The following is a 25,885-nucleotide window of genomic DNA, read 5'->3' as shown; positions in this document are numbered from 1 at the left end:
TCAACCAGAATCAGATTTAAGTTTGCACTTTTATAAATCGCAGATGTTTCTTCAGAAGGTTAACAATCATCTGTAAAACTGTTCAGACTGTCTGATTAATTTGGCTGCTTAACAGGAGGGAGAGAGCATTTTCACCTCGTCTGGAAGCACTCAGCCCCAACAGCTTTTGTACGGAAGACCAAACCGTCCGGAAAAAGCAAAGGCGGCAACAAAGACCAGATGCGGACTTTGTGCACTGAACAAACATACTTGTGAGTCTATATATGCCATCTACATAAAAAAAAATATTTAGTCCAATAACTATTTGGTAAATAGAAGGAAGTGTTGGATTATAACTTGGAGTCCAAGTATGCATAATGTGTGCAAAAAACAAAAAAACCCATAAACTTGTAATGCATTTTCCAGTAAAATTATCAAAGATAAAAATCAATGAATATATCTGTAACTAGACAAAGACCACAATTTCAATGTACTCACTTTTATTTGTTTTGTCTCGTGATGAACAAAAATAGAATTATTAAAAAAAAAAAAAAAAAAAAAGGTTTACGATGCGAGGGGTGTCTGCTAATAAACCACCGATGGCTGCAAGTAAATGCAGATTACATATAACGACAACAATAAAATTTAAAAAAAGTAAAGAACATTTATTAGATTCTTTCCAAGTCAAAAAGTTTGCTAATAGGAAAATTTATGCAAATAAATATCCTTTAATCTCAAGCATCCATTCATGCAGTGTGTGGTTTTTGTTTGCCTGTTTTCTTTTTGGATGGATGGAGGCTTTGCTGATGGAGATGCTTCTCGCTGTCGCCTCTCTAGTATTTCAGTGACTTTTCATTTTGGTTAAACATTTTCACCATGTAGCACCCAGGAGCTCAGCAGCAGTCAAACTCCAGCATTTGCAGCTCTTAAGATCTCAGGACACCCAACAGCACAGAAACAAAAAACAGAAAAACAATGAATGTCGCCGAACAGATCGCTCCTGCACGTGTGAAATCACACCGCTGTCTGTGCTACCAGACCTCCAGAGCAGCAACTGTGGTCTCCTGTGACAACGTATGTTTGTTAAGAAGTGACGGTGAAAGACCACAAGAAAACGTCACTTTAAACTGCTAGGTTTACACTAATAAAGGTTTAAAGAAAGGGCCCCCATATACAGTTGTATCCCCTCCTCACATACTAGCCTAATGTAAAATTAAAAAAAAAAATAATTAAAAAATAAAGGACAACTTCACCTGAGAATGCAAAGAGGTCTGTGACAGACATCAACATGCTTGCATTTAAACTGAACAGAAAGAACAAGCAACAATATACAAAATAGCTATGTATTTGTACATATATACTTAAAAATTACAGGTGTATAAGATATTTTTTACTCTATTTCAAATGTAGTTGTATAGCAAATGAAACGTGATATATTTCAATCTAATGTGAAGAAAGCACTCCTGCCATTACCGCTCAGTTTGTAAAGTGCTCTAAAGTGACACGAGAACGAGAGAACGAGAGAACGAGAGAGAGGAATACTTCTGCCTGTTTAAACTGATGATGTGACCGTTAACGAGCAACTGCCCTCAACAGCTTTTCGCCGAGCCTCATCCCGTGGACAGATGTGCTCTTTTCACATATGCTTTGACATTAAGTGGGCTGAGGCAAGCTTGTCCGGACAGAAAAAAACAGAAGAAAGAAATAGGCATGCTGCTGGAGACAAACGTGTGAACGAGAGCAGGGAGAAAAAGGAAAGGTGAACCGGAGATGAAGGGCGACTGCGACATGGCTACTTTTCCTTGTACACATGCAGAAACACACAGACAAGCATCATTACACGACTGCAGCGATTTACGGAGAAAACATGATTGAGAATCCTTCACCGCCAGAGTTCGACCCTCGAAAACGCCACGAAACACGAGGACCTACGCCCGAATCATCTGTGACAAGTTCCACTTCAAAATGACACGAAATGACCTAACAGGTACAAAAGTACTGCTGGTGCGAAAAATCAAACTAATTATGGCCCACAGATGATCTTTTCTGACTCTTAACTGCCTAAATTATGACCTTTAGCATTTTGAAATGAAACCCTATCGATATCGAAGCAGGACATCGAGGTAGGATGAAGTCGTGACACTCCTACGAGATCAGGAGCAACAGCTCCACGAGGATCGGAAGGTGTTATATATGCTGAGGTTAAGATGGCTACTATGGTTTAAAAAAAAAAAAAAAATGTATATGGCTACCTGCAGTATTAAAGATTCAGTAGCATGACATGCATCAGTCAGTAAAAACGGCAAAATAAAGAAACAAAGACTAATGGTTGCTAAATGTCTGGGGGGAATTTTCTAAGATGCTGACGATGACAGAGGGAGGGACTCTATAGCAGCTGTTCAAACGCATCGATAAGGGAAGAGTGTGGACCGTGGTGGTGAGAGAAGAGGAAGACTGTAGGCTGGACACGCGCATCAGGCTCCGAGCGAACCTGTTGGCGCGTCACAGTGTCAGAAATAGTCACTATAGTCCTGCACAGTTACACTCGTTCATACACAAAAACACTCTACAAGATGGCTCTCATTCCACTGCGAAGCCACACGTCTCCTCGATTGCCGTCAGTAGCTTGTCGTACAGTTTATCATAGCTCTCGTAGGGCGGAATGTCGATCCGGTTAAAGCTGGAGAAAGAGGAAAACAAAAGAGGATTTGGACATGTGCTGTGAAAAAGGATCATTTTCTACTCCAAAAATATTTAAGTTTTTGTTCCTGTTAAATGTGTAACACATGGATCAGTCCTGGAGATACACGTCACACATACCAGGTATGGGCTTTGGGCAAGTTATTGGTGTTGGCATCAATCTGATGAATGGTGAAGAGTCTGGGCCCTGCAGCGCCTGCAATCAGAGCACGAACAGGATCCATCACCAACATAAAAGTGAACTTGTTATGCTGGTGAAGGTACAAATACTGCAATGTATGTAAAAGTAATGCCTGTGAGCAAAAGCTCTGGATTTAGACCGTTGCAAAGACCTAATTTCATAATTTTCCCCACAACTCTTAGATTAAAAAAAACAACAACAAAAAAAACAAAAAAAAACAAAAAACTGATAACCTGATAATGGCCATGGCAGGCACAACGATTTGACAGCGAACATAGTCGCTACTCCCACCTGCTGTGCAAACCTTCTGTTTGTGAGAGTCAGCCAATCAGAAGAAAGTTGGCTTAAATTAAGAGGTTTGTTTTAGACAGCAGATGAAGACAAATAATGATCCCAGAGTACAAGAAAATGTAAATATATGAAGCTGCACATGAACATGAAGTCCTACTCACTTTTTAATTTCAAAGAAAACTGAAGGAATTGCCCATTTGTTATATGGAGGGAAAGCAGAACCAATATTTAAAAGTGGGGTTCTACCTTTTTGTGGGTTCACAAAATAATTTAGAGCTGCAGGCAGAGGCCTGCTGGGAACACACACACAGACACACACACACAGTCAGGTTAAGTACCCTGTAAAGCCTTGAAGCCTTGCAGTGGGACTCTAGATGAGCCAGTAACAAACTGCAGTAATCGGGCCCTCCTCTCCTCGTCAAATGACTCCACGGCTTTCCAAAACCACTTGACGATGTTGGTGTCAGGGGTGCAATGCTTCAGGCGGGTGTTTGACTTCCAGTCGGCGATGTCTATCTTTCCCAGGCCGCACACAATCAGCTGAAAGAAGAGACACTTTTACATCATCCTGGAATTTGTTACAATACCTGAGTGGGCATAGAACCCATCAATATAAATGAAACATGACGATCTTTATGTTTTACAAGAGGTGCTGCTGTCATCTAATGTACCTCTAGTTCCTTCTCGTCAAAGGATTTGAGCAGATGTTGTGGGATAACCTCATTGAAGCCTTTCTGCAGGGCCAGAAACTGAGCCTCAATGCCATGAAGGAAACGCCAGTTCACATACAACCTGCATAGAGCATGAGAGAGCAGAGGAAACAGAGGGTTATCATCAGACAATGATGCAGAGAAGTGTAAAAGAGGAGAGCTTGCATGGGCTCAAATTAAACTCTGCTACATGCTGCACATTGTTGTCTTTGGGTTTCTTTTAGTCCATACCTCACATATTCTTTCTTGGTGTCTTCTGTCACAGAGATACTCTTCCCGTTGGGTTTGAGTTCATGTGGGATGATTTCTCCGTAAGCATTGTGCTCCACACAGAAAGTGTGGTCCAGGACACCAGTGATGTCATTGTCCCTGAGCAGACAGGGAGACAGAAAATACAGGATGTAGAGTGATAAGTACAAGCTCATTGATTCTGATTTCTTTATCTTTCAGTATTTGTTCCACAGTCACTAAATTAAGGGAATTATACTCCCAGGGTGTTTTGTCGGGGCCATTTGTTATGTCATGTTAATGTAAAGGTTTTTGTTTTTTGTTTTGTTTTGGGGTTGTTGTTTTTTTTTGGGGGGGGGGGGTTCTCCAGTGTTCACCTTTACATGATCAGCAATGTCTGAGTAAGAAACAGAACCAGCTGCATCACCAAAACAAAGCTGTTTACCATTAATCAGGCTAAAACAGAGGCACACAAGCCAACACAATTTTTAAAAGCTGCGGGTGAAGGAGTAAAACGGGCTGTTCGTTTTTGACGTCGGATGTTGCGCTCATGTGGCAGCAGGGGGCAGTGCAGTCATAAGAAATGGTTTGGTTGAGGACGAAATGATCAGGTTTTTGTGGGTATCTGAATAAGCGGTGCTCTGAGCTTTGTTTTAATTCATTTTAGTTTATGCAGACATGTTTCCCCCCTGCATGCGTGAAACACTACGATTTCAACTTTGTGTTGTCAGCGTTTAGAAAACAGATTAAAAGAATGATGTGAAAACAACAGGACTCACAAAATCCAGACGAGGCTGTTGTGTAGGTCCGGATCGACGGATTCCATATCATCCAGCGTGATCGGTTTTCCTAGCAGCTGTTTGTAGAAGGGCAGAGTGAAGCCTCCGTCAATGTAGTGGCCGTGAAACACTGCCATGCCCATGATGCGACCCACAAAGTGGAAGTATGACAGGTGCTCCTGCAGATTAAAACACAGAATAGTAATAAAGTGAGATTTCTTCCATAGCTTATCACATTCACCTCGCCATTAAGCTGAAGCCAATGGTGAAAACCCAGGAGAGGAAATAATTCACTAGTTCAAGGCTTACAGAACTGAAGCTTGATCATTTAAAGGTGAAGTTGTTCTACCTACCAACCGTATTTCATGCTTTTGCCTGCAGCAATTAGCCGTTTACATACATTATCACATGTCTTATCAAATATTATGACTATTAAACCAAAGAATTCCTACTGGGTTGACAGCAGAGTCCGGGTTAATCTGTAGAGTGTAGATATCATCTCTAGAGTACTGGAACAGGCCGTAGTAAGGGTTCAGCATCTCGTGGGACAGCAGGTACAACCACTCCCTAACACAAATACGGGTTCAGTGTGAAAATGTAATACAAAATAACACTAACAAGCATAAATCAACGTTTAATGATATTTCAAGAACAGGAAAATAAAACGCATGGGACATGTTACCTTGCTACCCCGCCATAATCCAGCCCCTCTTCTCCTCTAAACTTGATCATGAGTCTCTTCCAAAGATCTTTCGGCCGCATCTTCATCACCTGCCGGTACGACTCCTATGAATCACCAAATTTAACATGCAGGTCAGTAAAAGACGACACCCTTCAGTATCACATTTCTATGCAATACGACTTAAACAGTGGCACTGCTATCTTTGCTGAATGGAAATACACCAACTTTGCAACTTTGGTTGGGTAGGTGTATTACCTGCTGCACAAACACACCAAAGACTGTAAAGGAAACCAACTCACACCTTCAGAGAGTCGTGATGTGTGAAATAAATCAGAACAACCAGTACAGTTTGTCACTGTGCCAAGCGCGCTCAAACTCCACGGTCAAAGTTGAATATGTTTGGCCACCATCAGTGAATTTAACCTATTAATGAAAACTACCCGACCTGGTAATATAAAGGGAAGGAAGAAAGTTGATCATTTGTGTTTGAATTCAGTAAATTACAACAACACAGGTTGTTGTCTGCATGTGTCCTTTTTGTTTACAGGTTTCTATTCAAACAGACACGTCGGGTGTGTGTTTTAACAGGCAGGTAGCTTGCTGTAAACGTCGCCTTCCTCTTAGGGCTTCATAGTTTTGGTGATGAGGAAATGAGCGAAACTATTACAGAATATTTTGCTGGACTCCCACTCCAAGTTTTCGAAACTTCAAAGCTCTGCAGTCCTGAGTCAAAGTTTCTATAATCAGACCAGACATGAGAATATTCATTCATGTGCAGCCTAAAATACTACAGAATTACTACCATCATTAAATACTACTATTAAGATATTGCTTTAAAACAAACAAAAACCTAAATCCTCATCATCATACGGATCCTGTACAATTAAAAAAAGGTTTTGCTTATCAAGATCAGTCCTCTAACACGAGTCCAGACGCTCAAAGGCCACCCTGCAGTAAACAATCTCCTGCCACAGCAACGGCACTGCTGCAGCTGTGAAAACATGACAGATCTAGGCTGCACTGAGTCAGCTGCAAGATTAAATTCATCACAAACACTTTAGTTGTGTAAACTGAAGTTTTGGAGTCTTAAAAAGGTGCAGCTGATGTCTGGTAAACCACACAGCCAGCACATGGGAAACAAATGAAACTAGCCCTCCGACTACAGAATGTTAGTGAGCAAAAGGATTTGTGTACAAAGTCACCAAAACATTACTGAGGGACATCAGAGATCATTATTTAGCTAAACATTGAGTATGACAGAAAAAAGACCCCTCCACCACTGAAAGGTGCTAAAATGAAGCCAAAAAACCTGAAACAAAATAGCAGACCACAGTAAACAGAGTTTTACGAGTAACATTAAGTAAACTGGTTGATTACTTTGGCCTGCCTCATTGTAGTTTGGGTCTGTACAGCATCAGTGAGGAGACGCCTGTGTCTCCATGAGAAGATAAGAAGCCGTCCATGGAAGGGAGCAGAGTTTATTAACTTCAGAGGATTATTTATTTTTCTTCTATATCAAGATCTACTCTAATCTACTCTACCAGTATCTGTCATGTCAGGCTTGTAATCAGAGTTGCTGTGAGGTAGCAGTACATGAGCCTACATGCAGAGCAGTAAGCAACTTTCTGTTGACTTTTCTGTTTTCGGTTAAGTGAGATTGACCTTCGTTTTAAAGAATCAAACAGGTGCAATGAAATATCAGCTTGTGGCGCAAAGCAAGTGTAACGAGGTGTCACCGTCACTGCAACGCTGCACGAAAACCTCCAGTAGGTCTGCACTTCAGGTTTTCACACTTTCTCAGACGTTCTTCCTAAGCCGTCACATCAAAGGGAAATGAAGTCATATTCTTCATCGCGCAGCTTGGAGTAATGAAGTTACGTCTAGCTACAAACACTTGCCACTGCTGCCTGAGCTCCTTTCCACACCCCCTCCCCATTACTGTTCAGCTGCTGAAATCATCCAGAAAGAATGCCTCTGCCTTGGTAGAACAAATGTTTGGGAGAGCACGAAAGAGGCAGAGGAGGAGAAAAAAAAAGGAACATAGAAATAGGTTTTTTTGTGGTGTTGTAAAGGCCATTCTGTTCTGCTTTTCCCTGGAAATCATAAAGTAGCTCTCAGTACTGGTTCTGTGCTGTAATGGGCTATTTCTGATGCACATCGTAAATGGGGTGAAAAAAATTCCAGTAAAAATGCAAAGATTTGGGGTTTGCGAGCATTATGTTATTGTTTTAATGCGTGGGCAGCAGTCATATGATGCTTTCAATGCCACGTGATTAATTAACCATGAATTTGTATGTGTGTAAATTCTTAGTTATTAGGTTTAATTTGAATACACATGTTTGTGGCTGCGTTCAGACGTCCTTCAGATGTTTTCTGTTATTGTTTGCAGCACACAAAAGTTTTAGGTTGGAATGCCAGGTTTATAAATATGACAACTATTCTTAGATAAAACATTTGTAGTCATGCGGTTCATCAATACAGTTCATGGAAATAAAGGTTCAGACGGTTCACTACCTCTGAACACAAAGAAGCGTGGTGTTTGTGTTCATTTTGCATTCTAAGAAGCATGAAGGTTATGAAAAGCTTCAGACCACCTGACCGTGTGTTTTTCCTTGCGTGAAAAGGATTCTGCTTTATTCCTTACCTCAAAGATCTCCTCACGGCTGACCTCAATGCGGCAATGGCCGGCCTGGGGTTGGTGCTGAGAAAGCTCCTGTCGCAGAATCTTCAGCTTCTGCACCAGGTCTCTCTTGTACTTGGGAACCGTCAGGCACTCTGCCTCTTCTGGTAACTGGGCTGGGGACAGGGCTTGCTGAGGGCCACCAGGAGCAACCTGTTCCTTTAACTGAGTCGGATGGCTGAAGGAGGTGAGATGATCAGTAGAGAATAGAAGAAAGGGAGAAGAGCATGGGAATAGATGGAGGGAGGGCATGAAAGAAAAGCAGGGGGGAAAGAAAAGAACAGCGGTTTGTCAGTATGACCCATCAGTTATCTTAAAATGTTTGTCCTTAGATGTTCTTTCCTGAAAGCAAATTACTATTGTGTGATTGTTTATACAAAGACAGAGGAGATATGTCCGGTAGGGAATTCCCTAACTCCGCCATCCACTAACCACAGGACCAGGGAGTTTTGTAAGAAATTCCCTCTGAAGCCCTCACCCGCTTCACTGGTCTTAAAGCAAAAAGTGCTAAACAGAGCTCTAAGCTCTGAGCAAATCTAATCCAGACCTGTGGACAAGCTGAACCTTTGCCCAGACATTTGGTAAATATCACCACCAGGAAAGAGAGTGAGGGAGAAACCCTGAGTAAGCAGAGAGACACAAACAGACACAGAAAGGGGGGGGGGGGGGGGGTACGAAAATTTAGACAGGACAGTGGTGTAAGAGTAGCTGGCGCCTCCGGCGAGCTCAACTGGACCGATAAGTTGATCTGTTCTTTTCCTCTTCATGTCAAACTTGACCTACTGTTTTGAAAAACACTCTCCATCCCACAAATCTTTACTTCCTGTTTTAAAGCTAGAGAGGTCCGTGGTTCCCAGTAGGTATCACTGCCCACCAACAAGCACAAGCAGAGCTTTCATCTAGCCCGCGGAGCTGCCCTCCCTTTCCATGCAGTTCCAGCTAAATTCGTTTTGCTAGATGTCCGTAGACCTGGAGCTACAGATATGGATCATATGTGAATATCTTCACATTTAGAGGGGGAAACAAACACTTTTAGAAAAAAGGACTAAGAACTAAAGTATGATACTTTTACATCCTCTCTGTAGAGAAGAAAAACAGAGCGGTTACAGGACTATTCATCATCAATTTCTAGGACAACATTTCAAAGAAGAAAAAGGAGGGTGAAGGGAACAAGGAGCGGGTGATCTTAGAGGCGGTGGAGGAAGAGATTTCAGCTGTTGCTGTAGCAGCAGGTGAATCAGGATGTGAAAAGTACCACTGCTTCATCTCCAAACTCAGGCTCAGAGCAGGAGGCTTTAGCTCTCTAGTCTATCTGAGCGGTTCTCAATTGTGTGTATCAAAACAACCTGACTTTAATTCTAAAACACAGCAACTGATGTGCTTAAATAACTGGTTACATCCACACAGACAGAGTGTCAACAGAGTTTGCTAACTATGAGACCATCAACATAGCATTTTGTTTAAAAACAAAACAAAACAAAACATTGAGGCCCTTATTTTTCTCCTCGTTTAACTTCTTCCGCCAACTTATTTGAATTTTTTAAAGCCAACCGCTAAAGTCACCTCTAGTTTTGCTCTGAATTTAGATGGAAGCCTAAAAAAAAACTCAAACAAACCATAGTTCCATGATCCTGATAGCATCTCTGGTCGAAACTGACTGGCCACTTTGTCGTTTTCTTACTTGAACACTAAATAGATTTTTCACTATTGTCCATTTCTCTCAACGTGTGTTTTTCTTGTCCTAACACAAAATAGAAAACCACCCTTTTCCAAAATGCAGTTAACTATAATTCCAATTAATGCATTCAGTTCATGTTTGTGCGGAAGCCTTGCATTTTTTTAGACAACAAGGTCTATTGTGAGGAAGGTGGAATTTGACACTGAGGCACTTAAATGCTGACCTTCATCTTATTTTGCCCCCTTCGTTTTCAGAGCTTCTATGTTCTAAGAAATATTTAGATACAGCCTATGGAACGTGAGCCATGGTGAGGATTCATGTTCTAACTTCCTCCAGCCCTCACTGTGGTTTTGGTGGTGAGATGCCTGGGTGGGCCTCGTAAAAACAAACTCCATCTCTCCTCAGCCCTCATTTTCCTGCGATGAGACATGCAGGCAGCAGACGACTGCTTTAAAAGAAGCTACTGTCCTCTGCTGGGAGTGTCAAAGCTGCTGTTGACTAAACAAAGACAGCAAACCAACCGGCATGAATTGAAACAAAAGAATGAGAAAGAGAGGCCTTCCAATGCAGCATCACATATCCACCCACTTATTCCAACACTTAGTGTACACTTGGGTTGTTGGGATCAGTGGGTTGAAAAAGGCCCGTCTATCTATGAGGGCTTTCCAAGCTAAACGGGTACAGTGTTTCACCAGCCTATCCCTGTATAATCAACTCAGCTGCTATTTATTTTATTGGCAGGCGCTGGGGCTCCTAGCATGTCAAAGAAAGGGTAAGACTGCAGTACAGCAGTCTTGAAAACCACTTTTAGGAAGGAGGAGGGGAAGAAAAGATGCCTTAAAACAAAACTGAATGAGTTGCTTTTGGCTGGAGGACTTAAGAACCATATAATAAAGCGTAATTTCAGCGCACTTTTTCTTCTGAGGGCACAGTGCAATTAAAAATATGTTTCGGCATAGTTCACTGTCTCAAGTTCCCAAATGGGACAAACTCTGCATATTTGATGGTAAATATAGAAAATACAAGCACAGCAAAACTGAAAATCTTTCCCTGAGCCAAAAAAGAGAAATGGTTCTTACTGATGTGACAACTGTGAAATATGATGAGTGGGGAGAAATCTAAACTTTCAAATTCAATCTAAAAGACACAGGATTGTGATATTGTTATTCCATGCTAGAGGGAACAGGAAAAAGAGGCTGTAAAGGTCAAGAAATTAAGACGCAAACATTTGCACAAACTGGATGACCCCACACCTGAACCGGCGGAGTCATGATAGCCTCTCTCTGTACTTGCAGGCTGTGTGTGCAGAGCTGCACGTCTCTGTGTGAGAAAGTTTACTTGCTGCTTTTTACACTACAGCTTGCACAGGTGGGATATAATGAGTGGTGACTAAGTGTAGTAGTGTTAAAGCCACATGAACACACCCACTCTGACCCCCACCCAGCCCACAGAATCAAAGGGCCCTTTAATAGTGGGGCTATCAGGCTGGTGCCATGCTCCTTACACTTAAAATGCATAAGAGAACAGAAAGAGCGGGGAGAAATGTCACTGTCGTGCGTCTTGCCAGTGAACCGTGACCTTTGACATTCTTTCTAATTTTAAAATTAGAGAACTTCTGCCTTCTCTAAAAGCAGATGCATTACAGGAAATAAGCACTAGACAAACTGTGGATAGCCTGATGATGAAAATATTCTGTGTATGAAGACATTTTCTAAAAATAAAGGATTAACATCATTTTCCATTTCTGATCATTATGTGATTTCTGATTTAATTAGAATTTTTAGCATCCCATGGATACTAATGCCTAGCTAAAACTGGTAGAAGTTACACTGTATATATTTGTTAAGATGGATTTTTTTTTTCTTTTTTTTTAAATTTAATTTTAGGCTTTAATCCATGTAGTTTTTTTCTGTTTGCTCTAATACTAAAGGTTCCCTTTCAGGTGGCAATCACTGCACTGGTGAATCATGTCAGGTTTAGAAAATACAGTAGAAAAAGTCAAAATCCCCACAGCCAAGTAATTTCCATTTAGCTCTACAGGTTATTATACTAAATATAATCATAACTTCACAAAACATCAATGCAAATGTTGATATAAATGTCATCAAGATTTACTGCTTGGTTGGGAAAATACCTGCTGATGCCCAGCAAGGCCCAATCCAGCGCCACCTAAAAATACCTTCAAGCAAACACTGATGTAATTTTTCAGACATACTCTATGAGTGGGTGCAAAGCAGGAAGCTAAGTATGCGAGAGACGGTGTGGCAGACCACAGTAATGCAGCCGTGTCTGACTGTCTGACTATTCGAGCCCTGCATCAGCTGAGGTCAAAGGCAACAGGGCTGTGAGTCTTATTTAAATGAAGTGTATAGGATTACAGTTTGCATCCCAAATCTGCTCCATGCATCTAATACTGCAGACTAAACATGCTGTTACTACAGAGAGGATGAATCTGAATCATGAAACAACAGAAAGAGTGCAGAAATGTGAGGTACTCTAGCTAGCAAGCTTCCAGCCAGCGTTTTTTTGTCACTGGAGTTAAAAATCAAGACAAAATATTGTCTGCCACATCACATAATTTTTTCAGCTGCTGTTTACGACATTGCGGCCTGAAGCACCAAAGGCTGAGCTGAGGTCAGGATAATAAAAATGGAGCACATGTCTGCATTAGCTGCAGTGCAGTGAGTCAAAAAGAACATGAAATTTTTTTAAAGAGCTTCAGGATCGGTAGAAAGATTTTTTTGGAAAGATCATCAATGTTTGATGGCGTGAAGTGGGCAGTAAATCTGTCAGAGAGAAGGAGTTGACAGAGTTTATATTTGTTCCATATCTGATCTGCCTTCCTCTGTGTCTTTTTAAAAAAAAAGTCATAATTTCTTTTCCCCCACTCTATAGTCAGAATCTCTTCATTGTTTTTGAGTGGCCAAGAATTTCATTCTGTGTCTGTGTGACAGAAAATGACAGGAACATTAATTGTGGTAGTGGAAGGAAACACAAACAACAACTGCTTTTCTTTTCCAATATGCACACAAAATTTCCTGTTGTGCTCTCTCCTCCTGCGGTATGCATACTTTTGTTAAAACCCACGGACTCTCACTGAAATCAATTCTTGCTGCTCTGAAATGGAGTTTCATGCCGTACTTAAGTGCGTGCTTCTATGTTATAGACCTAGGAAGTAGGAGGAAAAGTTGAAGAAAAAAAAAAAAAAAGGTATCTGATCTCAACTTGGCTGATCTCTCTTTCGAGGTCATCTTGTGCATGACTGGATGACTTTTTTAGATGTCTCAGTGGAAGTCACTTTCTGTATCCTTACACTTGCACTTCTGTGATGTGAGCTGGATCTCCTCCAGAGTGTCAAAAAGATTCTTCAACTTTAATTTTATTTAGTGGAAGTGGAAAAGCTTACTGGGAGCCAAGTGTTACGAGTGGGACAGGTGGTGGGGCAAATATTTTGTTGGTGTGTTCTCAGTGTGCTCGATGTTTGTGAGTGTAATGTATTCAGTATATTTTGAATAGAAATATAGAAAACTATTCGGCGCGTATATAAAACAGGTCCGCGGCTCTGAACCGTAGTAAAGGGACCTCTGGCTAATACGTCGGGTTCTGTGTCGGGCTCGTAGCCGAAAACTAGCTTTACTTTGTTGTCTGGGTCAACTTTGCTAGCGAGAGACAGAGAGAGGCGTTGAAAGGCTGCTCCAACGGGACTTATTGTTTCTGAGGAAAACACGAACACAGCGTACAGTCGAGTCTTAATAGCTTACTTACTGCTGGGCTCGTCAGACACTCTTTTTGGCTGCAGTGGTTATTATTATATTTACATGCTTCCAGCTCCTGTTTCTGCTCGATGACAGCTCGTACTTTTCGACTCTGTCCTTTCTTCCTCCCCTCGTGCTCACAGACACATAACGGGTATGGCAGTCCATTCTCCCTGCAGCACAGACTACACTGCCCATGAGGCTACATTCTTTAGGGTGATGCCTGTAACACTCTGCCTATTGCCTTCATATTAAATAATTTTTGAATAATCATTTTTAAAAATATTTCTTCACGTCATTATGCGGGCCACAAATAGAGGTGACATGGGCCACGAGATTGAGACACAGGCATTAGAGGCTCTTAATGTGTGTTTTGTTTGAGTGGAATTATCAAAAATAGAGAGGAGGGCATAACCTAACATATGAGTCAGTTTTAGATTTAATCATAAATCGTACAGTTCAAGTCATCATACTGGGACTTCCAGGGAGAGATCGAAACAAGCAGCTGTACTGGAAGCTGTCTGGGTATGCACAGAAAGATGGCCTTGAGGAAGAGATCAGCCAACTTTAAATTAGGTATTTTCATAATACCTTAAATGCAGTTTGGGGGCTAAATATTCTTAAAAGTAGATAATATCCAGCAATACTGTTTGGAAATAACAGTGAAGCTTGGCCCTTTCTCTGCCAAGGGTGTGTGAAAGACAAGAGGCGCTTGGTGACTTCTGACTTGCTGCCGACCAGAATTCGCTAAAATAAAAAAAGCAAATCAAAGTAGATGTCACTGCATACGGATCATGAGTGATGACTGAAACAGGTTGCTTTTCAGTTTACAGATTTTCCAAAGAAAATGCTACATATTATATCTTTAAATCCTGACAGCGATAAAAGAAACAGGTCCTGGTATGAAGTCAGCAGAAAAATCCAACACCTTTTCAGGACAGAAACGTTCAAGGTGGAAGCACAAAGGGGATTAAAAGAAAAATACACAACAAGGAGGAGGAGATGTAGAACAAAAACAGTGGTGGTGGTTTGACTGGTTGTTCTACTAGTGTTTACATACCGGCTTAGTAGACAGAAACTTAACGAGGCTGATACTCCCAAATGTTTCGACGAATCTGCTTCACTCGTGCAATATGTGTAAACAGCCTGGTGTGGCATTCGTGCATGTGCCTATGCAGCCTCTGTATTACTGCCTGCTGTTGTTTGTGTACATGCCGTCACAGTTCAGCCTCTCACCCAGTAAGAAGTTCAACATTTATCACCACTAAGAAAATGTTGTGTTTCAGTGCCAAAAGTAGAAAAGTGACTAATACTGAACATATTCCAATTTTGAAGAAAAATAAATAAAATTAAATAAAACACTGATTTTGAAGTGCGTTTACTTTTTCCTGCCACGGTGACTTTTCTACTTGAGTACATCAGGGTAGTAATTAAAAGCAATGTTGCCAGTTTTTGGTTATGGTCAGACATAAAGGAGCAGCTTTAAGGAAGCAGATACTATCTGAGCTGAAATTGTTTTTACAACTGTGCAGTTTTACATATGCGAGGTATACCACCGGACCATCACACGCCAAAGTTTTAAAGCCCAATTAAAAATGTAATCCAGCCAATATTCGACTAGGCTCTCTAAACTCCCCCCCCCCTCTGTAATTGTACCTAATAAAAATACAAATAAAGACAACAAGTGCTTACTTTTACATACAATAACGTATTCGGATATTACATATTTCGGCAGAGCAGAACATTGCCCTTGCTGTGACACAAAATTGCAAACGGACTGTCTTTCAGTTTTATTTTCATTAATATCGTGTGCATCACTGCAAAAGCTGCAGTACAAATGACAGCTTATTAATTTTTCAAAGCTCTAAAGTGTTGTCTGGACTCAAATCGCACCTAATAAGGAGTCAGACAAGCGGTTAACGATGCTGACTGTGGATAACATAACTGAGCTTCAAATCACAACCAGAGGCTGTTCTGACACATATGGATACTATTTGACCAAATGACCAGATGTTGATTTCCCAAACATGTCTATCGTGCCAGCCGCTATTATTGCAAGAGGTTTTGACTAAGATTTTCTACCAAAAAAGCAAAGACGGAAAAATCCCTACATCTCTCTGTATGCTCCTCTTGTTCTAATAATCCCCACTGCGCACGCTGAAAGTCGTAAGTAAAGTAAAGAGACCTCCCTGACAGCCAAAATGCTTCCTAAAATTTAGTCTGTCGTGTCTACAAAAATACCACAGACAATTTTGGTGTAATTTTCACTAAATTATGCGTCCGGCCTGCGTCTTCTGTTGAAGAATAAAAGAAGATTTGTGCTAAGCTAGCAGCTGCTTCGCTAACATGTGTTTAGTATTTTCATGAGTGAGGTTTGGCTTCATTGGGTCAGTGTACTAAGCGCTGATCTTCCATGGAGGCAGGCTGCTGACAGACTAGACGAGCATAATGAAAGATGAACTGACAGTTCTCCGATACGGACAGCAGGCCAGAGAGTGTGTGTTTAATACTTGCATGGCATCCAGTTGAAAGGTAACCTTGAGAAAAAAGATTCGCACATGTTTACAATAACACAAGCAGACATGCTCCCCCTTTGGATGGCATTTTCTCTCATGGTATTATAACAGTGCAAGTCTGTGTGTATATAGTATGAAAGCCTATGTGCCCTGTGGACAGTTTATCTGTACGTTGCAGATTATGAATGCTCATGTTCTTCTCTATGCATGTCTGTGTTTTTGTGTGCATTTGTGGGTTACCTGAGGTTAGTGTTTTGGCTGTCCATGGCCACACGGGAACCATTTGGACTTGGGCTGCTGGAGAAAGCAGGAAAGAGGAAAAGACAGAGAAAGACAAAAGGGGGGAAACGAAGAAAAGGACATAAAAGAGAAGGTGAATGGCAGAGAAGAGTATTGGAGCATTGAAAACATCAGGGGATGGGATTAAAAAAGGAACGGAAAAAGAGGACAGACGTGAAAAAGGACAGAATAAAGGACATAAAGAAAGAGAATGTAGGTAAGATCAAACAAGAAAAATGGTGTAAAACAATCCAAAACATGGACAAAATAAAGAAAGCAAGATTTTTAAGGTTATAAACAAATAATAGGATAGAGTGTTAACATAAAAGAAAAGAAAAACACGACAGAGGAAGTGATAAGGAGGAACAAAACAGCAAAAAGAGTGAGTGAACCATATACATATTCATTGCTGGTGGATTAAACAATGTAAGCAAAACACATCCTCTCTTCTGTTGGTTACTCCATACACATGATGACAGGAGTACTGTTGATTTCCACTAACACAATGAGCGGGAAGCTCATTTTAAAAATATTAAGCCATTAATGTCCCTCTGCTTCAAATACAAAGATGTCAGAAAGCTAAAACAAACCTTAGCAGTGCAATAGGCACAGTGAGGTCAGCACTCAATGACGATGAAACGTTGGACTTCTTTTAGAAGAAGAAGAATATAAATGATGTCTTAAGCAATGAAAATATCTACTTTATTTTACAGTCATATCCTTGATCAGACTTGTTACTTTAATGGTTACCTGGTTTCCAAATAGCTGAGGGTGCTTTACAGAAACTACCATCAGTGAATTATGTGTTTCAGTCACCGCTACGCTCATTACCTTATGATTATAGAGGGACAGCTAATAAAAGGCTACAACAACTATATACCTGCATACTTCCAACATATCTAACTTCATTCTTTGGCATCTGACAGTTGTATGGAAATGTTTGATTCTTATATTACAGAGTGAACAGTACACAATAAAAGCAAGCATTTGTCTGTGCATACCACCACAAACCTAAACAACAACCATGGGACTGCTCTCAAAACACTCTTGAACAATTGTTAAACTCACTTGAGCACTAGATGCAGGTTAGCAGACAGCCGTGGGTCTGTGAACTGTGTTGTTCGATTGTTGTGGTCAACAAAGTAGACACGGCCGGTGGCAGTGTTTCTGATCTCCCAGCCGGGTGGCAGTGGGCCAAGCTCCTCACAGTTTACATTGCTTAAGTCCCTGAACCAAAAAAAAAAGATTAAACTGTTACAAATTCACTCATGTTGCATTGATCAACCCTCTTTAATATAAGTAGCTGGATAGCACTGACACCATTAACTCGAGACAAGATGAAAACGTTTTGCTACTATGATCATAAAAATAAAAAAACCAATAACTTAAGTGCTGTTCCTTAACTACAAAGTCGTGTCATTAGGTAGCATGCATATGCAGCTACAAGTGGTGAGAATGAAACTTTTACAGGATGCAATCTAAAAACAGGCAGTGCTGGTGCAGAGGTGTACGAGGAGACGACCTTGAAGGGCAGATGGGTCGTGCCACATACCTACTACAATTAATACACTACCAACTACAGTAAAACCAAATAACTGTTCATACAGAATTTTATATGAGGGACAATTTGTTGACATATTTGATGATAGTTGTGTTGTGTGATAATAAAATAAAGTGATAACCTGTAACAACACTGTTGTTACCACTGAAATTATCATTTTGCCCAAGTCCTTGTTCTTATTTCTTGATTCTCCTTCTGTCTTGCAGAGTGACATTTCTGTTAGCAGAAACTAAAGTTGCGATCTGGGACAACGCTGTAGCCTGAGGAGCTTCTGTGCCTTTCCTTGTGTGTGAATCCATCGTCCTTGTGTGAAGTGAGGACACATCACTCAGGCACAAAGCACATGCCTGGCTGCACTCATCGCAGATACTGGGTCATTTTAGCAGCTCTGTCCAAAATGACCAAACCCAGAGGTTTATGCTCTCAGTCGGATGCTATGTGAGCAGAAGCTACATCGAGGTGTAGCCAAAAACATAACGCAACAGAGCTGCTTGTAATCTTTGGGGAATTAAGCAGAGAACTGTTGAGAGTTGGTGAAAAAGCATGATTGAATGCAGAACCATTGGCTTATAGTTTGGTCAGTTCAACAAATACAAAAATGCTCTTCCAACTCCGCATCAGACCCAGGGGTTGTCCGTTTGGCTGACACCGAGTCTGAAATTTGACTAATAAGAGTGTTTTTGAACACGAAAAACAGCAACAAAGGAAGAAATAACGTCTAATTCAACCAAGTCAACTCCAGTTTGCTCTTGTCAGTTTTGCAGTTTTGTGTCAGGTTTGATACTAGGAATCGAACAAAAAAAAAGACAACACACTCATTTCAACACACATTGAAATCAGTGTGTTGTTAATTCCAGTACAATCATATATATTAACAACTGCATATGCCTTATCAAATAGGAATTGAAAAGGGTTTTTACAAGTAAAGGCACAATGAAGATGAAAAGAAATATATGAACACAAATGAGTTACCTGGGCACCCGGGGATCATGCCATGTGCTGACTCCAGTCTGTGTATGGAGGAAGTAAACTTGGCCCTGCTGAGTTGTTCTTTGTTCTGTAACAGAGAGGAGATTCATTTGTCAAAAAAGGCCAAAAAGAGCACAGAAAAAAAGCTTGGGACTGTTTGTGGGACCGATATTCTGCAGTCTACATGGGTATAAGCAAGGATAGGGAGTTTGTGTATTCTGGAGTAGGAGAAGTCTGTTTATAATTTATGTGACAGCCAAACTGCTGGGACACTGTTGACCTAAGAGTTTCTTAAGGTGTGTGCCAATGTAATCAATTAGTTCCTCTTCAGTCTCCAATAGGTGTATCCCAAGGGGATGGGAAAAATAAAATGTGAGGGAAATGTATCAAAGACTTCCATGAATGTTTTTCCTTGTGGACAGTTCGCTGATGCATCCTAGTTGCCTTATTTCACTTAAAGGTTTGTGCGTGCTTTGAAAGTAATCCACCCCCGTTAACCTTCAGAAACAAAGGAAATGGAAAGTTAAATGCTTTCATGTCGCCAAACCCACTAATTCGTGTGTAAACAACCAGAAGAAATCAAAGGGGAGTGACACTCATTTGTAAGCTATCATTAGCTCATTGAATCTGTGGTTCCATCCAGCGCATAGATGAATGGAGAGCAACTGTGTGAATGTTGGCATAAAGTCAGTGCTGCAGTGGTGGGGTATTCATGTGTATATTCACCAGCTAATCCATTACTAACTCCCACTCCAACTTCCTACTGGCAAAACACATTCCCTCTCTCCCTCTTATTCTCTCTCACCACACCCAGCCAGTAGTTCAGAGGGTTCAGCTAAGGAAGAAAGCTCTTGAGTTGTTGGGCATCAGTGACTCACTTTGTCCAACCTCAGCCAGTCTCAGTGGACACAGCAGGACCTTTCAAAGGGGGCACAGATCCAGTAGTGTCATTCCCAAGCACTGGCATATAAGCACCACACTTAAAATAATAATTTATTTTACAGAGACTGTGGCTATTGTGGGGTCCACTGTGGCTGACTGTGAGAGAAGAGCACTTCTTTGCAAAGAAATCTTTCCCACGTTGGAGAGGGCAAAAAACAAACAAACAAAAAAATAAACCCCAAAAACCATTTCTCTGTTATTTTCCCCCAAGTACTTGCATGCTGTAAGCAAATCCAGCTTAAAGAATAGACCAAAAAAAACAAAAAAACAAAAAAAAAACCCAACCTAAAGTCTCTTCTTGGAGTGAAACACTGAGCTATGAAAAGGATTCCCACCTTCTTTTCGTTGTGGGAATAATTGCGTGCAAAGCCAAAACATTCCAATAGTTAAAATGAGGAGAGGTGAGGAGAGGAGCCGAGAGGAGAGGAGAAGAGGAGCAGTAACACAAACTAAGGCTACGTTCACACTGCAGGTCTTAATGCTCAATTCCGATTTTTTGATCAAATCCAATTTTTTTATCTGCTTATTCACACTACAAATAAAATGCGACAGCAAACGCGCTCTAGTGTGAACGCTCAAAGCGGCCCGCATGCGCAAAAGACATCACACACAACGCGCTCTGTTTAGACCCAGAGCAAACAATATTGTTTGACTGATGGTCCTTAATGTGAAGACTTTGGACTTTACGTTTCCCAATTTTTGCTTCAAGTTATTTTGTTATTTACATAATAATGTAAATAACCTAATAATTATCCTTATTGCTGTTTTAGAGAGGAGCGGTGCTTCAAAGGTTAGTTGCAGATTTCTGTCAGAATCTGCAGATTATACAGTACAAATAAAATGTTCACGTTGTCTTCCCAACAGTTTCACTGACATCTACACGGGATGGCCAGGAAGCGTTCGCGCTGATAATTGGCGTCTGTCTTGTGTCAGTGACGTAAAAGACGGATTTAATGCGACTTGACGGTTCAAACAGCAGTCGCTTTCTAAAACATCGGATATGTATCGGATTCAGTACCACATACGAAAGTGACCCACATCGGATTTGAAAATATCGGATTTACACTGTCATACCATGATCGGATATGGGTCGCATAGGGTCCCCAAAAAACAAAAAAACAAAACAAATCTCATTTGATGCGCTTTCACCTGCAGTGTGAACGTAGCCTAAGTGATGACTGCAGTTGTCACGATGTGCTTCTGCAGGGTGGGGGTGGGAAAGGAAAGAGGCGAGAAAGTGTGAATAAATCGAATGACGGGACGGGAATACAGGAAAAGACAACAAAGGGGAAGTTAGAAAGCTATTTAAATGAGATTCTCATGAAAAGAAAAAAAAAAAAGTGCCCCCAGGCAACAAAGAAAACACTCGCCCCAGGATCAGAGCGCCACGTCTTTCATCTGCATACCTTGGATATTTGGGGTTGGGGGGGTGGACTGATTTTGGATTGCACTTTTGGATGTTCCAAAATGCACTTTTTTAGTTCAACGAACATGGGATTTGGTAACCGCTCTAGTCTGAAACAACAGCTGTGAGAACGTAGTAGCTGACAGTATAATCACACCAGTACAATATAATGTGATGTCAATGAGGCAGCTTTCACTTAGTGGTAACAATAAGGAATTTAAATATAAAACAGTAATTAATACTAGATTTGTATGCATTTCCCGCTTTGCCATGTCTATATTTGTATACAACAAAGAGGCAGAAGAAAAAATCTGATGAGTTGGATGAGGTTTTGGCTTATACTTGTCAAGTTCATGCTGACCGTAGAAAGAAACTCCATCTTTCTTTAATGTCTCTAAAAGTTGTGAGGCATCACAGATACAGCATTGGTCTTCATTCATTATGACACAATAAGCATTCCTGACCAAAGCAACTCCCTACAGCGTCTGGTTTAGGCCATAATTTGGCTGTAGTCTGAACCACCGATGTGTTAATACTAAGGCTACGTCCACACGTACACGGGTATTTTTGAAAACGGAGATTTTCCGTTTTCGTTTTAAAAAATAATCCCGTCCACACGTAAAGGCAGAAATGAAGGAAAACGGTGCTATGAACATGCCAAAGCAGCAGGTGGCGCTATATTCCTAACCGTGTAGAAATGTTGGCCAATCAGAAGTCTAGAAGCCTCGCTGGGAAAAAGTAAACAAAGCTGGGGCATAGAAGCAGAACTGAGTCGTATGTGTGGAGGGACAGTAACTGTGTGTGTATATGTAAGCATTTAAACACTGCAGAGAGTAGAATTAACAGTAACAGTATTGTAGAAATTCATTTCACCGAAACAATAACGTGGCGCACACTGTGACATCAAAAAAGGCGCACATCTTTGACGCTGCGTTTTCTCAGTTTTTCTCGTAAATGCAAAAACTGAGTTTTAGAAAATATCCACCCTGGCCGGAGTTTTTAAAATTCTCAGTTTTCAGTGACCAAAAACGCCGTTAACGTGTGGACGAAAGGTGCAAACGCATAGAAAAATCTGCGTTTTCAAAAATACCCGGGTACGTGTGGACATAGCCTAAGTGTGTGCATTTGTGTGTCACTCCACTGTCTCTCACCATAACCCTCAGGCAAATCTGGCGGCGTATGTAGGTGTGTTCGACTCATGTAGTTACGATGCCGCTGCGATCGAACCCTTCGCTCCTGGATCCGCTGTTCGCCCGGAGGGCCACTCGCCTCTGCCCCATTAACGGGCGTCATCACTGGGGTGTTTTCATCCACCACGCAGCTCAATGGACGCCCTGATGGGCTGGAGTACTCTGATGCTGGTCTGGAAAAGAAAAGAAAGGGCACATGGTCAAAGTGGGGTGATAAGGGGTTTGTATTTCACTTTTGCCTCCATTTTCAAATCACATTCTATGAATCGGTACATACTCTGACAGTATATTTCTTGGCATATCTGAAATAGCTAATCCTATGTTTGAAAGAGCATTTCTATTCCATCTTGCTATAAACTGGGTGAATAACTGAAAAGAACAATGTGTGCTTTTATTCCTACAAGTCGTATGTGTGACTCCAAGAAACAATTTTTTGGTGAAGTGATAAATGGTTGGCTTTTAGTTTTGGTGAATTTAAGCAAATGTTTACCATGCTTACCAGCAAAGCTGTGTTTTCTGTTAAGTCTCAGAAGCAGCAACTTGATGGATAGCATCTTTGTTGCAAAACACTTTGTTTCATATGCTCTCTTGAAGATAAATGTGTTTTATGATAATGCTTAAGCTTTGAATAATATCAGTGATTATGGGTTGCATAAAAAAAAGAACAAAAAGTCATGAGACTACAGTCTGTGTCAGCATGTTAAGAGCGGGACTTGCAAACAGATATCTGATAAGGAGACACAAACACAGACAGGCTGGCTTACTGGCAGTCATTGTGTGTGCAGCCTGTCTGACCACTGTCTGGCTGTCCAGAGTTACTGACGCCTTGGCTATCTAAAGTCTTGGACCCACAACCCCTCCAAATGCTCTTCCTCCTCCCATTTCCTCTTTCACTGTGCTTATTTTTTCCCCCCCATCTCTGCATCGACTTTCCTTTGTCCCGTCTTCATGTTCTACCCCTGGACAAGTGTCCCCTCACGACAACCTAATTCATCAACTCTCACTTTGTCATTGCATCCTCCTACACAGTCCTACCTACTCGTCTTCCTCCTTAAATTCATCATTTCCTCCTCCTCCCCCAAATCCACACCGCTTGACCTTTTCCTCACCATTATTTCCTGCCGTTCCAACTGTGTTCCACTCTGCTGTGTAGGGGTGACTAAAGATGTGAAGCAAAAGTGGGTGAGGTGGTCCAGGGTGTTATTTGCTTACACTCCTAATGGCTCCACTGATACGGGCCAAGTAGGAAGGCGACAGTTGTTCCTGTAGCAACGGGGGCCAAATGAAGCCAGGCTGCCTGAATGGCTGGATAGTTTATTTAGCCATTTGTGTCCGTGTGTGTTGGGGTGGAGGACTAAGGAAACTGAGAGCATTATCAACAGACTGTTTTTGTTGTGTTGAAGTGGATTTTCTTCTCAAAGGGGAAGTGAGGAAGGAGTACAACCACTTTCTCAGATCCTCGTGCAAGCTCTCTATAAAATTTGCTTTGGATTAAATTTGCATTCTTGCTGTATGTAAGGTAAAATTAAAGTGCAGGTACATTGGTATTCTTTTTAATATCCTACATAGATTAAGGTATGCTAAAACTAAAGACGTGTACATATGTACCTGGTTGGCCTCTCCCATTGTGTGGTGCGTGTGATGTGGTTCAGGTACTGTATCCTTCCAGAGGCCGTCCTCCTCTCTTCCCAGCTGTTTCATTGTACACAATGACACAAAGTTAATATTCACCATTTAAAAAAACTAAACAACACGAAACAAACAAACAAAAAACCCCACACAACATTACTTCATTTGTTAAAAGGATAATATTCAAAAGTTACTACTTAATTCAATCAAATGGACAAACTCCAAATACAAAAATAAGGGTTTTTTTTTTTTTAAATTAAAAACAGAACTAATAGCCAACAGGATAGATAAAATGTCTGAGGATACTGACCCGTCAGGTAAGTCATTGTCAAATAGACGACTGCAGTCTACCACTGGTCCTCCAGAACCGATGCGATCTCTGGACTGAAGACTTACTACAGTTTAAGACGAGAAAGATAATACAGCAGCGATTTTACTCACTATAAGGCTCAAAGTAAATTGAGCATTTTGTATTCTGTTATGCGTTTGTGTCACTTAAGCCATTTTCACACATGCACTTTTCTCATATGCAACCAGCAAAGCTGCATAATATAAGACAACAAATGTCAGATGGCGTTGGATTGGACATTAAAGAGTCTTTAACCTGCCAGCTTGTGAGTATAAAGTCAGTGTAATGTAAAAGAGATGTTATTCGCCTCCTGAAGGCAAGCTGTAGAAATGTATTTTCACTTCAGGGTAACATCTCTATTTACATTTCAATACTTCTGTTTCTGAGACCAACGCATGGAGCTGATGATCTGAGTTATTTGCATAATGGTAAATGCAGGTGTTAGAGACAATGCCAGGTGGTAACTGTACTTCGTGCACAGGCAAATGGGAAACAATACCCACACACTTAAACAAGCAGTTTATGCAGTGATAACAGTATTTCTTACCTACTATCTGTCCTCTCACAGTATCATTGTCATTTGGGCCCAGTTTATTCAGGTCAAGTCTCTGATCTGCAAACAAAATAGAAAAACGGATTCAGCATCTGCTGCATGTTTAACCTTTAAAAGTGTACCTCGAGGAGTCATACCAATAATGACACTAAGGAAAAAAAAGAAGTTGTGTAGGTAGCACAGGCTATAAATACAAGATTGTTATAACTACTCTGATGTAAAAATAAATAAATAAATAAATAAATAAATAAATCATCATCATCATCATCATCATCATCATCATCATCATCATCAGGGTTTAAACCCATAAGCTGAGCATTTGTTACGGCAAAACCAGATGACGCAAGCGAGGACTTTGAATTGTGGCAAAAAGTTGAGCCAGGATTAGCATTTTTTGTCTGCGTTTTAAATAGTGCAAGAAACCACTGCTTCACTTAAAAGCCCATATTTCTGTGCATGTACAGAGAATACTTCAAATGTCCCTATAATGTTTTTCTAAGTCTGTAAATTGGATCGCCGCTGGTTTCAAATGAGTGGTGATAACCCAATTTTTAACATGCAAGTTTAATAGCAGTTAATAAAAAGAGGAATCTGACTCAGGAGACAGCAAATGTAGCTATGTCTGGACACAAACTGTAATTAGCCTTGTTGTTTCTGAGTAAGTAAGAATTCACTGTCTGCTCAGGAAGGGGCAGTGGTGCTAGACACATAATCCAAGTCATTGAACAAGATCCAGACACAGATACACTCATCTACACACACACACACACACACACACACACACACACTCACTAGATCCTACAAGGAGATTTGGACATATTCCAATTGA

General features: G+C 40.9%; 1 protein-coding gene across 2 annotated transcripts in view; it reads right to left on the bottom strand.

The window, feature by feature from the left end:
* Positions 1-618: 618 nt before the first annotated feature.
* Positions 619-25,885, bottom strand: part of LOC113023951 (E3 ubiquitin-protein ligase SMURF2-like) — a 60,670-nt gene continuing 35,403 nt past the window's right edge. The window contains exons 5-20 of one of the 2 annotated variants that reach the window (XM_026170452.1): positions 25,051-25,116; positions 24,465-24,549; positions 24,134-24,217; positions 22,487-22,698; positions 18,992-19,076; positions 17,527-17,685; positions 16,420-16,476; positions 8,195-8,408; positions 5,551-5,654; positions 5,321-5,435; positions 4,869-5,047; positions 4,093-4,230; positions 3,823-3,943; positions 3,490-3,691; positions 2,800-2,875; positions 619-2,659 (exon numbers count right to left, since the gene is read on the bottom strand). In XM_026170452.1, the coding sequence (XP_026026237.1) occupies positions 2,560-2,659; positions 2,800-2,875; positions 3,490-3,691; positions 3,823-3,943; positions 4,093-4,230; positions 4,869-5,047; positions 5,321-5,435; positions 5,551-5,654; positions 8,195-8,408; positions 16,420-16,476; positions 17,527-17,685; positions 18,992-19,076; positions 22,487-22,698; positions 24,134-24,217; positions 24,465-24,549; positions 25,051-25,116 (1,997 nt within the window). In that variant the 3' untranslated portion in view covers positions 619-2,559. The remainder of the gene's footprint in view (positions 2,660-2,799; positions 2,876-3,489; positions 3,692-3,822; positions 3,944-4,092; positions 4,231-4,868; positions 5,048-5,320; positions 5,436-5,550; positions 5,655-8,194; positions 8,409-16,419; positions 16,477-17,526; positions 17,686-18,991; positions 19,077-22,486; positions 22,699-24,133; positions 24,218-24,464; positions 24,550-25,050; positions 25,117-25,885) is intronic. The other variant, XM_026170453.1, reaches the window with a different exon arrangement.

The sequence above is a fragment of the Astatotilapia calliptera genome, chromosome 6 (assembly GCF_900246225.1).
Source record: "Astatotilapia calliptera chromosome 6, fAstCal1.2, whole genome shotgun sequence".
NCBI classification, from domain to species: Eukaryota; Metazoa; Chordata; class Actinopteri; order Cichliformes; family Cichlidae; genus Astatotilapia; species Astatotilapia calliptera.
This window is presented reverse-complemented; position numbering and strand designations above follow the sequence as displayed.